Source organism: Schistocerca americana, chromosome X (genome assembly GCF_021461395.2).
Source record: "Schistocerca americana isolate TAMUIC-IGC-003095 chromosome X, iqSchAmer2.1, whole genome shotgun sequence".
Taxonomy (NCBI): domain Eukaryota; kingdom Metazoa; phylum Arthropoda; class Insecta; order Orthoptera; family Acrididae; genus Schistocerca; species Schistocerca americana.
This window is the reverse complement of record NC_060130.1, coordinates 863193586-863209625: the sequence shown is the minus strand read 5'-3', so window position 1 is coordinate 863209625 and position 16040 is coordinate 863193586. Positions and strand designations below refer to the sequence as shown.

Sequence of the window (16040 nt, the reverse complement as noted above, 5' to 3'; positions counted from 1 at the left end):
ATCGGGGCCGCGTATTGCTTATTATGGTAGTCCCGGTTGGCGTAGTGCCCTGACAAGTTGCCACTCTTCCCTAGTCTGGAGAAACATTTCGTCCATCTTCGTTTCCCAGAGGTCTTGCCGCCATTCTTCAGCTCGGCGGCGTAGCTCCCGCGACAAACGATGCATCAGCCGTCTATCTTTTGGATGTCTGTATCGTTGCCATCGTTTTCTGTGAGTATTCCAGCGATGCTTGATGTCGGTGAGATGAGGAGGGAATGTTTCAAATTGATGCTCATGACGGAAGATACCAGTCGCTGCATGTCTTGTTGCCCATTGGATTTTAGCTGTCGAAGTAGCCACAGCGATGTCAATTTCCGGAGTTGTAGAGACTGCTTGGATCGGTCGGACGTTGTTGTTAAGGTATGTCGCAAAGAGATCACAGTTAACAGCTCTGGAGCTTGGAGGTACTGGGAGGCCGCCACCCTCGAGAAGTCCAAGAACTGTCAGATGATCAGAGGAAAGGTCCTGGATGGTCTTGAGCTGTAGATTTGCAGCGAAATTTTTATCAGTCGCTATATTGAGAACGTCAGCCTCCTGGACGGCGAACTTAGGGATGCGTGTCGGCTCCCATGGCCCGTAGATGGTGACTTGAAGATCGTTCTCTAGATCGTGGAGTAGCTGGCCCTTTCGGTTGGCCCTCCTTGAATGCCAAGCTCCATGTTTAGAGTTAACGTCTCCTCCCAGCAAGACCTTATTTAATCGGCCAAAGACAGCATGAAGATGTCTGGCCGCCAACTGTTTCTCGGGGCTAAGATATCCGCCACCAGAGTTGTGTTTCCTATTGCTGTGAAGATTGTAACCGCTATGGCTTCCAGTGATTCCAGGGGCGGTAGATCCTCCTGATGATGTCGTATAGTGTTTTTGACGAACACTGCAGTACCGCCACCTCGTTGTCCAACCCAGACCGTCCTATAATCATGCATGTTGCGTAATTTGAAAGTAGCCATCTCAGTCAGGTGCGTTTCCGATATCAGAACTATGTCCAACCTGTGCCGACTAACAAATTCGTTCAGTTCAGTTTGTTTACGTTTTGCTCCATTGGCATTCCAAATGCAGAGTCGGAGGTGTCTTGCTCTGCGGCTGTCATCCATTCTTTCAGGAGTGGTAAATGCCTTGATTATTCCCTCCACCTGCGTGAGGATTCCTGTCAGATTTTGTTAAAGTTGTACAATGAGGGCTGCGATGTCCGATATGGCTGGTGTCAAGGTACCTATTGTGGCTGGAGTGGACGCAGATGTTGCAGGTTGGTCTCTCCAAGGCGACAGTGTGTCTGCGTAGGATCGTGAAATCCATCGTCTTGGAGTTCTCTGTAGAGCAGCTGATATTTGGGGCTGTCCGGATGGCTCTTGTTCTAGTGCCTCACAGTCCATCTTGCTAGTCGTCGCTGGCGTTTTCGATTGTTAAACGATCTTCACCATCAGCTACTTGGCCTGCTGTTGCGGTTGGACTTTATATTTCTGGAGGAGTGCCTGGAATTTTTCGCAACCGCGCCATGAGGTGCAGTGGTCTTTATCACAGTTAGCACATTTCGCTTTGGAGGTGCAGGGCAGGCTGCAGTCTTTGGTTTGATGGTCTCCAGCGCACTTTACGCAGCGGGGTGGCATCCGGCAATAATCTGACTTCTGCTCGAAGCGTTGACAGTGTTTGCACTTCGTCGGCCCATCCTTGGACCGATAATCTTCAATGCGCACTCTCGTGTAGAGAAGGTACCGGATGTCGTAGATTTTATGGTTGTCTTTTGCCTTAGGAAGGCTGACACAGTACTTGGGCAGCCTAACTAATTCACCATTGTCTTGATCTCCTTCTCTCCTTTTATACTGGTGTACCCTGGCGTGGGGGAATCCTTTTTCACTTAATGCTTCCTGGAGTTGACGTTCTGTGAGCTGTGAAGGCAGTCGTTTGATCACCACCTTAAGTTACTTTTCCTTCAGTGGTTGATGTGTGAAGTGTGGCAAGTCGTAAGTCTCAAAACATTTCAGAGCCTTTCTTTGATCCTCAAAGGACTCGAAATGGTATTTAATCCGGTCCCTCTGGAAGATGAGCTTCAGGGTTCCGGAGAATTGTTGTTGTAGCGCATTATTCAATTCCACATCCTGGCCAGTATAGTAAATCGTCACTGGTGGAACACGTTTTCGTTTTGCTGCTTCAGATGCAGCAGCGGCTTGTTGTTCCGACGTTCCTTGTTCGAGGTTTCGTGTCTGCCTGGAGTCGTCCTTGTTGTTATCTCTGGGGGTAATAGGTGTGAAACTATTTGTAGTCCCAATCGTCTCAGCTCGTCGCTTCTGAGGCTACGCGTCTTCTTTCGAGTGTCTCCAATGGTACCGCTTGTATCGCACTAGGACGAAATCATCCGTTTCTGCAAAGCTGTTGTCTCTTGGTCCATCAATTCCATGTTCTCGCCGAATTCCAGCAGTGTTGTCCTGTCCTGTTCCTCATCAGGTTCGTTGTGAAGGACGCTACCGCGCGGAGGGTACGATTTTTCTTCGTCCGTGAAAGTTTCAGTTTTGCGCGGCGCCGACTGCTTCCGAAAACGCTCTTGTTTACCGGTAGAAGCGGCAGTTGGTGTCAGCTGGGGGTGTTGTTCTGTCATCGCCGAGGCGCCAGGCGGTTGCATAGCCCCGCCCGAGTGAAACGTTGAACTCTCATAAACCATTTCCATAGCCTGTGTCGTCTCCCTCCAGAGTCCATCTGCCGGTGCCGAAGTAGTCATAAGTGGAGTAGCCGATGGGGCCTGCGGCGGGGTAGATCCCGCAGACCGGCGATCGACCCCCTCCTGTGCGCGCTGCACGGTTTGCTCGCGTTGACATCGCGCTCTCGGCTCCTGCCGTAGCTCAGTGCTCCGGTACTTAACGACGCATCGACCAATCGCTATCCGAGTACGTGATGCCCGTGGGTTGGCAACTGCGGCCCCTGGCGGACCTCGGCATAAGAGTAGTTTGTACTGCCAACCCACACAGCTGCTGCACTAAGAGTATTCCGAGCGCGGCTTATCGATTGCGGTGCGGTACTGTCTTGAGTCGTGAGTACCGTCACCACAGAATGTTTTCTAAGTTTTCTACAAGACGTACATACATTGTTCTGATTTATCTTCAAATGATCAAAAGTTTTTTTAGCTTATATTATTAGAGTAAATGATGCACTTCCAGCTTAGTATCCACACTGGATAGAGACTCCCTCCGAACTGCCCCATGCCTTGTGGTCTTCTGTTGTTCACATCCAAAATGTGCCAACGTGTTTTCTAGCCTAACCTTCCCACCTTCCGTCAGATCGTCACTTAAGTCTTTTCGTGTCTCTGGGAACTTAGCAAAGAACTTCTTTGGCCCATCTACCATAAATTCAATTTATTACCGCTGGATTGCTAGTCGATCATTCTGCACGTTGCCGATAACACACGAAATGATTCGGCTCTTTCTAGTTTCTGAAATGTTCCCTAAAAATTAATAACCAAATAATGTTTAGATTACATAGTGATACGTCATTACTAACAAGTTCTTCCCCATTATTATAAACAAGATCTGTATCATAGGTAAATAATAATTAATGAAGAAAAATATGACATTTGGCGTGCTGATCCGATGGTAATCTCTTTATCGTTTATCCTAGCAGTCACTCAGAACACAATTTGATTCAATTGGAGCGAATTTCTTACGACAGGATGTGACTATAGTAGCATCTGTAGTCGTGACTCACTTCAGTTTATGTCCTCATACGTCAGCTACAGCATCTTCGCTAAGTTGAGATGGGGAACGTGGGGAAAAAGCCTTCTGGCCCCAGGGGCCAGAAATGTTAAAATTTTGACAGCGTCTAGAAATGGGTGGATCATAATAACAACACGATCCATCTTACCACTGATGCAAACATTCCTGTCTTCATAACCAAACATCGAGGGCAGGCTGTACCCTAGTGGGGCACAGTGGACCAAAATGCTGAAAAAGTCGCCATAAATTTTAAAAAAAGTTAGGAGTTATGAAGTTTCGTTTACTAAGTCAGTTAAAGTAATGTTGGTACTATTTAATCCTGCTCTTAGAAACGGTCAGAACGTCGGATATCAGGTCCAATGCAGCATTCATTTCTGAGGCGTGCGACGAGCTACTTGGACTGGAAATGTACTGCATCGTTAGGATGAAATATTTTTGTTCAGCAAAATCGCACCCACTTTTTTAGTGGGGACTATTCAGAATTTATGTACATCATCATCCAAACACGTCTCAGACGATTGTCTGGTTGAAGGCATATGCGACACTCATCGCTGAAGAGAAGGTGATGCCAATCTTGCGCAGTCCATTCGGCATGTTGTTGGGCTCATCTGTACCGCGCTGCATGGTGTCGTGGTTGCAAAGATGGACCTCATCATGGACGTCAGGAGTGAAGTTGCTCATCATGCAGCCTATTGCACACAGTTTGAGTCGTAACACGACGTCCTGTGGCAGCACGAAAAGCATTATTCAACATTTTGACGTTGCTGTCAGGGTTCCTCCGAGCCATAATCCACAGGTAGCGGTCATCCACTGCAGGCATGTCATCGACAGTTCCTGTCTCTCTGTATCTCCTCCATGTCAGAACAGCAACGCATTGGTTAACTCCAGGACGCCTGGACACTTCCCTTGTTGAGAGCCCTTCCTGGCACAAAGTAACCCAATCGAACCGCAATATTGACCGTCTAAGCATGATTGAACTACAGACAACACGTGCTGTGTACCTCCTCCCTGGTGGAATGACTGTAACTGATCGGCTGTCAGACCCTCTCTGCTGCTCATGCATGGTTGTTTACATCTTTGGGTGGTTTTAGTGACATCTCTGGACCGTCAGATGCAGTCATGGTATTTATAGCGAATTCCGCGCATGCGAATCGTACTTGCGGTTTACGGCGCATACGTTAGGTGACATGCGTGAGGCAGCCAAGTTGTGTGTGCTGCCCTCAGTGCTGAAGGAAGAACAAACTAATCACTGAGTATCGACTGAGCATGTCGATTCCGTTGTGACCACATAATTTTAATAACAGGATTCCAATTTTTATCCAGCTGAAAGCCGTTATCACGATTCATTAAATTATCAGCAAGACGTATTTCCACGGGTTCCTTAACTACAGAGTCCCAGAAGCTGGAAACTGGTGCTAAAATTTTGGTTTTATTGTATCCCATTGAATGTCCCATGGAAATGCAATTTTCTGCCACTGCTGATTTTGAAGGTTAACTCAGACGGGTGTCTTACCTGTTCTGCACAGCGTTCCTGGACCGTTCGTGTCGTCTGACCTATATATGTAGAACCACACTAACAGGGAATTTTATAAACACCCGCCTTCCCCAATTGTAAATCGTCGTTAACGGATTCGACTAAGGCCCTGCTCTTTGCTGTTGGACGGAAAATTACATTAATATTATTCTTCCTAAGCAATCTGCCTATTTTAAAAGACGCGTTCCCGGCATATGGAATTAACGCCGTCGAGTTTCAGTCGTCATCAGTCTCCTCAGAGCGTTGCTTCTTGTTATTATAACTGTGCGTGGTCTTCGGTATAGCCATTCTCTTTAAAAACCTTCTCCAAATGCACTAATTCTCCGTGAAGGCTATCAGCATCCGATATTACATGCACCCGATGAATTAAAGTCCCAAGAACACCGGCGTTTTGTGCTGGGTGATGGCAGCTGGACGCTTGAAGATATATATCAATATGTGTTGGTTTTCTGTACACCGAATGTCCCAAAGACCCATCATTCTTACGGCGTACTAACACGTCTAGAAAGGGTAAAGTCCCATCTTTCTCAATCTGCATAGTAAACTTGATGTTATCATGTAAAAAGTTTAAATAACAAACGAATTTTTCCAGTTATTGTCTGCCATGAGGCCATAGAACGGAAGTATCATCGACGTAACGCCAGAAAACCGTAGACTTTAAGACGGCAGACTCAAGAGCTTTCTCCTCAAAGTCTTCCATAAAAAGATTGCCCACCACAGGCGACAAGGGACTCCCCATGGCGACACCGTCAGTTTGTTCAAAAAAATTTTTATTAAATAAAAAATACGTTGAGGAGAGAGAGTGTTTAAACAAAGCCATCAAATCATCACTGAACAAGCTACCAATAAGATGTAGCGGGTCAAATAAAGGCACTTTGGTAAAAAGTGGGACCAGATCGAAGCTAACTAGTAAATCCGAGCTGTTCAGCTTAACAGTCTTCAAGCGATTGATAAAATCCTTGGAATTATGTATATGGTGGCAACACTTACCCACATACGGCTTGAGTGAGGAGACCAAATGTTTTGCAGTCGAATAAGTAGAAGCACCAATATTACTCACTATCAATCGTAGTGGAACGCCATCCTTATGAATCTTCGTCAGTCCATACAGTCTTGATGGAACAGCGTTGTGTGGTCTCAGTCTCTTGATAGCTTGTTCAGGTAAAGAACTATCGTTCAAAAGAGTAGCAGTTTTTCTGGATATACGACTCTTTGGGTGCTTATTGATTTTGCGGTACACAGAATCACATAGCTGACTATATATCTTCTCGTTGTAGGCTTCCCTTGTCAAAAGGGAAGTCACATGCAAAATCTATATCTTTTCAACTTAACTACGTGCAAGGGGAGAAGGGTTAAGTTAGTTGGTATTGTTACAGGCATGGAACAAGTGGGCCCCAGCGCGCGGGTGCTGGCCAGCGCTATCATGGGTGCTGTTGACGTCATTGGTGAAATCCTCCTCGGGTTCCTTGCTTGGCTGCTACAAGACTGGAGGATGCTGCTGCGCATTGCTTACCTACCAGGTTTCATCATGGTGTCCTGCTACTGGTGGTAAGATGTAGTTCAGCTCTGAAATTTGGTTCCAGGTGTATTTTAAATCATTTGTTGTTTTCGGACGTTTGGAAAGAATAAGTATAGGTTTGTGTCAAGCAGCCTAAAATCACACTCTGGTTGCTAGTAACTTACCCGCTATTCAGAGAATGTTAGCCAGGTTCTGTACTCTGTGAGCAGAGAAGGCAGTTTCATAACGTCTGCCGGCCGAAGTGGCCGTGCGGTTAAAGGCGCTGCAGTCTGGAACCGCAAGACCGCTACGGTCGCAGGTTCGAATCCTGCCTCGGGCATGGATGTTTGTGATGTCCTTAGGTTAGTTAGGTTTAACTAGTTCTAAGTTCTAGGGGACTAATGACCTCAGCAGTTGAGTCCCATAGTGCTCAGAGCCATTTGAACCATAACGTCTGTTTATAAAATTGTGGGATAAAATTATATGTCTAGATAGAATTTATGTTTTTGGGATGTTAAAGAACATACATTAGTGAAGATAAACGTCTTTGCCAAGATCGCTAATAATAACCTCCTTGGCAAAGAACTTTATCTTCACTAATTTATTGTCACAGATTGCCCCTCGCTTCTCAAAATGAGTAAGCGAAAGGTCAAAGAATATTCCTTTAGGTACAGTTTGGACTGCTGCTGTATTGCCATAAGCAATGTGGTATGGTTGGTAAGAGAAGAAGAGGGGTTAAATTCCCTCTCCAGTCATCTTGATTTAGGTTTCTTTAACGAGCCCTTCTGACCTTCTGGAAATCGCTAAGAAGGTCAGAAGGGCTCGTTAAAGATCACGGGCAATTTATTTCTAACTCTTGTCCAATAGTAGCTTGTATTAAAGCACTCTACTCTCATAATGTCATTAATGTTCCTTCTCGATTGTCCTGTGCTGTTACAGAACATATCCTGTAGATCTGTGACTGACACTGCATTTGCTTATTTCACCCTTCCAACTTCATTTCCGTCCTCGTTGTCTGAGCACTGCGTCATTCTATATATTCATATATCAAAATTTCTCTTCTGCTTCAAATAACTTTCAGATGCCTTTTCTTACAGTTTTAACCTAAAAGATATTTGCAAAATCAGTAGAGTTTAGTTGTCGACCGATGGTACATACCTAGCTTACTTAAGACTCATTTGCCTTCAGAATTATTACTTTTCCGAAGAAAAGTCTGTTCCGTTGCTGTCATAATTAGCTATAGTCTTATTAATGATGTCATGCAATTTTGAGTTGATTGGAACTTAGGTTTCACACCAAAGTGTTCGCACACATATTTTGGGGTACATTGTAAACTGAAGAATCATACAAATAATCTGGCCCCAGAATTATGGAACATCATTTTATTCCACATTGCTTGGAACCATTTATTAATTTATTTAAACTTGTTTTCTTTGTTTTCTATTTCATCATCACCATTTTACTTAGAATAGTACAGATTAATCAACAGTTTTTGAAGGAGGCCTCATCAATTTATCAAATAATTTTTCCATTAACGGTTACTAAATATATTTGCAATACAGGTAAACACAGAAGGATTTTGGTGAAACTACATATATAGACTGTTGAGTCAAAACATTATGAGCACGTGCTTAGCCGGCCGGTGTGGCCGTGCGTTTCTAGGCGCTTCAGTCTGGAACCGCGTGACTGCTACGGTCGCAGGTTCGAATCCTGCCTCGGGCATGGATGTGTGTGATGTCCTTAGGTTAGTTAGGTTTAATTAGTTCTAAGTTCTAAGCGACTGATGACCTCAGAAGTTAAGTCGCATAGTGCTTAGAGCCATTTGACCCATTTTTGAGCACGTGCTTAGTAGCGTGCTGATCCACCTTCGGAATAAAATACAGCAGCTATTTTGCATAGCACGGATTCGATAAGTCGTTGGTAGATTTCCGGAGGCATGTGGCACCAGATGTATACGCACACGTCACGCACTTCCCTTAAATTACGGGCCGGTTGTTTCTGGACGCGGAACTGACACCCGATAGCATCCCAGACGTGTTTCATCTGTTTCAGATCAGGCAAATTTGGAGGCCGAGACATCAACGCGAGCTCACTGTCTACATCTACTTCTACATCTATGTGATTACTCTTCTATTAACAATAAGGTGCCTGGCAGAGGACTCAATGAACCACCTTCAAGCTGTCACTCTACCATTCCACTCTCAAACGGCGTGCGGGAAAAACGAGCACTTAAATTTTTCTGTGCGAGCCATGATTTCTCTTATTTTATCGTGATGATCATTTTCTCTATGTAGGTGGGTGTTAACAGAATGTTTTCGAAATCGGAAGAGAAAACTGGAGATTGAAATTTCATGAGAAGATAGGGTGGTGACGAAAAACGCCTTTGTTTTAATGATTGCCACTCCACGTATCATGACTGTGGCACTGTCTCCCCTATTTCGCGATAATACAAAACGAGTTGCCCTTCTTTGTACTTTTTCGATGTCATCCGTCAGGCCCAGCTGATGCGGATCCCACACCTCACAGTAATACTCCAGAACCGGAAGGACAAGCACGGTGTAAGCAGTCTCTTTAGTAAACCTCTTGCACATTCTAAGTGTTCTGCCAATGAATCGCAGTCTTTGGTTTGCTCTACCCACAACATTATCTATGCAATCGTTCCAATTTAGGTCATTTGTAATTGTAATCCCTAAGTATTTAGTTGAATTTACAGCCTTTAGATTTGTGTGACTTATTGCGTAATCGAACCTTAGCGGATTTCTTTTCGTACTCATGCCACGCTCCTCTAAGCACTCTAGCACGTTTATGACCTTGTAAGACGGATAGTTATCCTACTGGAAAATACCATAGAGGTAGGGAAATTTATCAAATATGGAAGGATGCAGGTGGTCCATGATAATTTTCACGTAGTCCACAGCTGCCATAGTGCCTTAGATTGCTACCATAGGTTCCATGAAAGCCCAGGTAAACATCCCCCACAAAATAATACTGCCCCACTGGCCTGCGTCAGTGGAGTGGTGCATGCTTCAAGCAATCTTTGGCTTGGATAGAGCCGTATCCGCACCCGGCGATCGATCTGGGGTAACAAGAAACAGGATTCATTCTACCAGACGACATGTTCCCATTGATAAATCGGTGTTCACTGAAATCGTAATTGACGATATCGTTGGATCAACATGGCAACACGTAAGGGTCGTCTGCCACGAAGCCCTATCTTCAACACTGTGCACTGAACGGTGTATATCGAAACGCTTGTGCATGCACCGGCGTTGTTTCTTGTCGTCAGATCAAGCACAGATCGTCGCTTATCGTGCAGGCAAGCCTCTGACTTCCACGTTTTGCGGTGGAGTCTACACATGTAACACCTTGCCGCCTACTGATGGTTTCACCGTCCTTCAACCACTTTCCACAGACTGTCATGTCAATAGGATGCGAACAACCAACCTGCTGTGCCGTTTCCGAGATGTTCGTTTCCAAGCGCCGGCTCGTAACACTCTGTCCTTTGTTAAAGTGGGTTCTTCTATTTTCGATCGTTGTCGTGGTTAGAATGCTTCCTCATACACTCCTGGAAATGGAAAAAAGAACACATTGACACCGGTGTGTCAGACCCACCATACTTGCTCCGGACACTGCGAGAGGGCTGTACAAGCAATGATCACACGCACGGCACAGCGGACACACCAGGAACCGCGGTGTTGGCCGTCGAATGGCGCTAGCTGCGCAGCATTTGTGCACCGCCGCCGTCAGTGTCAGCCAGTTTGCCGTGGCATACGGAGCTCCATCGCAGTCTTTAACACTGGTAGCATGCCGCGACAGCGTGGACGTGAACCGCATGTGCAGTTGACGGACTTTGAGCGAGGGCGTATAGTGGGCATGCGGGAGGCCGGGTGGACGTACCGCCGAATTGCTCAACACGTGGGGCGTGAGGTCTCCACAGTACATCGATGTTGTCGCCAGTGGTCGGCGGAAGGTGCACGTGCCCGTCGACCTGGGACCGGACCACAGCGACGCACGGATGCACGCCAAGACCGTAGGATCCTACGCAGTGCCGTAGGGGACCGCACCGCCACTTCCCAGCAAATTAGGGACACTGTTGCTCCTGGGGTATCGGCGAGGACCATTCGCAACCGTCTCCATGAAGCTGGGCTACGGTCCCGCACACCGTTAGGCCGTCTTCCGCTCACGCCCAAACATCGTGCAGCCCGCCTCCAGTGGTGTCGCGACAGGCGTGAATGGAGGGACGAATGGAGACGTGTCGTCTTCAGCGATGAGAGTCGCTTCTGCCTTGGTGCCAATGATGGTCGTACGCGTGTTTGGCGCCGTGCAGGTGAGCGCCACAATCAGGACTGCATACGACCGAGGCACACAGGGCCAACACCCGGCATCATGGTGTGGGGAGCGATCTCCTACACTGGCCGTACACCACTGGTGATCGTCGAGGGGACACTGAATAGTGCACGGTACATCCAAACCGTCATCGAACCCATCGTTCTACCATTCCTAGACCGGCAAGGGAACTTGCTGTTCCAACAGGACAATGCACGTCCGCATGTATCCCGTGCCACCCAACGTGCTCTAGATGGTGTAAGTCAACTACCCTGGCCAGCAAGATCTCCGGATCTGTCCCCCATTGAGCATGTTTGGGACTGGATGAAGCGTCGTCTCACGCGGTCTGCACGTCCAGCACGAACGCTGGTCCAACTGAGGCGCCAGGTGAAAATGGCATGGCAAGCCGTTCCACAGGACTACATCCAGCATCTCTACGATCGTCTCCATGGGAGAATAGCAGCCTGCATTGCTGCGAAAGGTGGATATACACTGTACTAGTGCCGACATTGTGCATGCTCTGTTGCCTGTGTCTATGTGCCTGTGGTTCTGTCAGTGTGATCATGTGATGTATCTGACCCCAGGAATGTGTCAATAAAGTTTCCCCTTCCTGGGACAATGAATTCACGGTGTTCTTATTTCAATTTCCAGGAGTGTACGTCTCTGATCCGCGTATGCACTTTCCTCATCGCGTCACGTGCCTGCCAGACGCCATTTAGTCTCGCCGTGGGCAGTCAACAGCAGTCACAAAAGTGTTTCACAATGCAGTTACTAGTTTAGACCAGCCAGTGGTCATCAGCTGAGTATATACTGAAAAAGACAGGACACAACAAGAACCGTAATAGAACTTACGAAGTGTGCGACATGTGATAAAACAAAAATAAAATTACACTTAAGTCTACACGCTGCAAGTGGGAAGGTTCCCAGTGTGTTGTCAACGTAAGTACAGACAACAGTAGGATGAGGTCAATGTTTTATAGACAAAATACAATCTCCTATTTGTCTAATCATACCTGCCTTCATTCGCGAAAGTGATAGCTACAGGCAGATTTAATAGTTACATTCATTTAAATAATGTGAAATGATTCTTTAAACAAATTATTCAAAAATGTCACATTACAGTAAAGAATGTAACTACAAAATCTGACAAAATGTCTACTGCACTTTGCCTACGAAACTTTGACCCTACCTGCTGTTGGCTATATTTAGTCACGGGCGCAGCAAAATAGAAAATAATATACCAGTATGTGTTAACCATATTTTTCAGTAAATAATAGATATTACGTATCATTAATGTTTTATCACAAAATTTGATTATGATATAATTTCGTTTTCTTCTCGGCATCGATTTTACTTTACAGTCTGGTCCATTTGTCCGCACATTAGCGTCCATTTTGTGAGACCTGTGCCATCTTGAGGGTTAACTCTCGTCGTTTGTAAGCCATTTTGTGTTGTCAAGCCAGTGCTTCCTTAATTAGTTAACAGAAGCGTACTAACAATCAAACATTTTAAGTAATAGATTAACAAAAACACACAAGATTCGATAATTCGCTAAAATTCACTTTGAAACGTGAGTTTTAAAGCTATGTGTAGGCTATATTTTGTGGTATATCATGTTTTATAACAAAAAACTGTCCCTAAATGCATTTTATCCCCATGCAGGTGAAGTTTCTAACACCCACTAATCCTAAAGCAATGTTTCCAAATTCGTACTTATCCAAGACGGTGCTGCCGTGAATGAAGAAGACGTTCCCCCTATGTTTAGGAATTTCGGATCTTGCTGTGTATTCCTTGGAGTTGAAAGCTATGCAGCAATAGTCCAGTCATAGACCAGCGAGCAGCCACCGACAGCAGTTGTACTAGTTTATATGCAGCGTTTAGTAAGTCGATTCCTTACGTTCTTCTGAGGAGAAGTGAACAGTAACTGTCTGTCTGTATTGGACTTCATAGTACAATCCTCTAGTCCTTGGCGCTAGCATTAGCCAGAAGCTGTACTTACTTTAATAGAAAACGACCTTTAAGTCGTTTTATTGCATGCTTCTGCCTCGAAGTAGTTTATTTAGTGTCTGGTTTGAGTAGTGCTTTTCATTTCTCTAATTCTTTGCGTATTTTTCGACTTTGGACACAGTGTTACCAGACATTGTAGTGTAGTTCCACACTCCCAAAGCACCATAGTCACCAGACACTATTTGAATTACTGTCCGCTCGTAACGTCAGCAGGGCTTCAGTCAGTGAATGATAGCCAGGAGCAGCGTAGAAGTAGTACTTAGATTTTATCTAGTTACTGGTACTATTTGTGTTCCAATTGTGTACGGATACAAAGAGGAACTGATCACTATGCAGGGCAATTAGAAACTGCGTTGGCCGTGGTCGACAGATTTTAGGTTGCTGTTCTGGGATATGGCGGCGTTGAGGCACCTCGAGGGAAAGCTGTGGCACCTCTGGTGCCTGTAGCTTGCTTATGATCCATGTAATAGCGCCTTCCAACACGTCAAACCTGCCTGGTCTTCATTGAACTCAAGGTGTATGGCGAGCAGTGGTAGGTTCGCGAGTCTTGAGGCGGGAGGTGATAGTTCAAATGGCTCTAAGCACTTTGGGACTTAACATCTGAGGTCATCAGTCCCCTAGACTAAGAACTACGTAAACCAAACAAACCTAAGGATATCACACACATCCATGTCCGAGGTAGGATTCGAACCTGCGACTGTAGCAGCCGCATGGTTCCGGACTGAAACACCTAGAACCCCTCGGCCACAGCGGCCGGCGCGGGAGGTGAAACATGGACATGTGGTCCAACGGCTGTTCCCATACACCTTAAATACAGTTTCGAAGTCTTACTCGTTGCTGAGAGTAGATTTCTACTATCACGGGACACCTCGTACTGGGACCGAATCTTCCTGAAAGTTCCGGCAAACTGCAGAGGGAGGTCATTGAGAGGTATAATGTTTATCGGATGATGGAACACCTCAGAAAATAGCGGTTAGGTCGAATAGAAAGGCAAGTGTCCTCTCACTATGTTTGTCGGGGGCGTCTCGTCCGAGATGCAGAGGTTCTCACAACAGTTAATGAGTGCAAAAAAATGGTTCTGAGCACTATGGGACTTAACATCTGAGGTCACCAGTCCCCTAGAACTTAGAACTACTAAAACCTAACTAACCTAAGGACATCACACACATCCATGCCCGAAGCAGGATTCGAACCTGCGACCGTAGCGGTCGCGCGGTTCCGGACTGAAGCGTCTAGAACCGCTCGGTCACACCGGCCGGCTTAATGAGTGCACTTGGTGCATCTGGCTGCAAATTCTATCTCTTATCGATATGGATGACGGCTGCCACCTTCCCTGTTCCGATAAGCAGCTTACTGAACTGGTGGAGGTACTGAACCTCATACGTGAGGTGGACGCTGAACTAGCACTTTGCAGGATCGTTCATAGAACCGATCGCGGTCATTTTATTCGAACCTGAGTATAGGTCTTAAACCAGGCGGTCAGACGTGTCTGTTATGATATTGGATTTAGATTTCTCGGCCTCGCCCTCGGCTACCGGGTGAAGAACTGTGAACTTCCCTCTATAGGGCAAGTGTGCAATGCACTCAGGAATAGGCTACCAGAGAAGCAGAGTATGTGAGTGTGCACACGTGGGGATTTTAGGGCAGAGAAAACTCTCCACAGGCCCACTAAAACACCACGTACTAATTCCTGAAATGGGAGAATATTACCCCTATTTATTGCGGAGGGTTGCATTCATTACTACAGACCGGAGAAATAAAATGTTAATACAGTATTAGTAAAGAGCAGGAAAGTCCGTGCAAAGATCTCTGAACTCGTTTCGCTTGCATCCGGCAATAATGCCCTCATAATACCAAGAACAGAAAGCTGGATGAAACCGGAAGCGAATAGTAACAAAATGTTCCGATAGCAGAGCATATCGCAAATGTAGGCTGGACACAAGTAGTGGGAAGTTTATATCTGTAAACAACACGATAAACTCTAGTCAGGTTAGGATAGATTTCGAATACGAAATCATTTGAGTGCAGGTAAGTGTTAAAGGTGTGGATCAAGTGTGGTGGCTGCTTCCTTCAATAGACCTCCTACCCCCAAAGCTGTAGTGGTGGAACATACAGAACATTGCGTGTAAAATTTCCTGATTATGTTACAATATTAGGGACAGATTTCAACTTAAAAGATATAGTGTCGGAGACTCAAGAGATTAGAGCTGATGTATAGTCAGGGATCCGTGTGACATGGTTCTAAATACAATATCAGAAAACTGTGTTGTGCTGTTAGTCGTGGAACCGACTCGTGAGGGTAACGCCGTAAGTTTCCTCCTTACAAACACTCCAGTTCTTCGATTCAGTTCACGTAAAGTAGGGAACGAATGGCCATACGATCGTTACGGCGTAACTGATGCGGAACATGGAGGTGGTTCATTGAACCCTGTGCCAGGCACTTTATTGTGAATAGCAGAGTAATCACGTAGATGCAGATGTTAACATGAATCTTAAGAAGGGTGGGAAGGTAGGCCTATGTCTGCGAAGAGTTCTAAATAACATCATACAGATTACGTGATCAAAAGGCATCGAAAATCAATCTCTGTTGAGTATAACTGTACAAAATTCAAGAGCATTGTACTAGGGGCGTTTAATAATTAATGCAATACATCTTTTTCTCGGCCAATTTCGGTCGAAAAAATGCGAAATTTGTTGTGGGACATGGTGGAATATTCCAGCCTCAGCACCTATAGTTTCATGAAGTTCTGATAGGTGGCGTCGCTATACGTAGCCTTCAAAATGGCGTTTGTAACGGAGGGGCGCTCCAAGCTGAGGACTCACTGATAAGGGGAGCTCACAACGTTCGGATCACGGATTTACTTCAAACTTTTTACATTGCTAGTTGTCCATTAGGACAACATAATGTGCGAGTAGTAAGGCATAGTACTTGAGCGAT

The 16040-nt window shown here is 45.7% G+C and overlaps 1 protein-coding gene across 3 annotated transcripts in view; it reads left to right on the top strand.

Annotated features, from left to right (window-relative positions):
• LOC124555521 (organic cation transporter protein-like) overlaps positions 1-16040 on the top strand; it is a 241744-nt gene that overhangs the window by 163377 nt on the left and 62327 nt on the right. For all 3 annotated transcript variants that reach the window (XM_047129472.1, XM_047129473.1, XM_047129471.1), the window contains exon 6: positions 6648-6819. In XM_047129472.1, coding sequence (XP_046985428.1) covers positions 6648-6819 — 172 coding nt within the window. The remainder of the gene's footprint in view (positions 1-6647; positions 6820-16040) is intronic.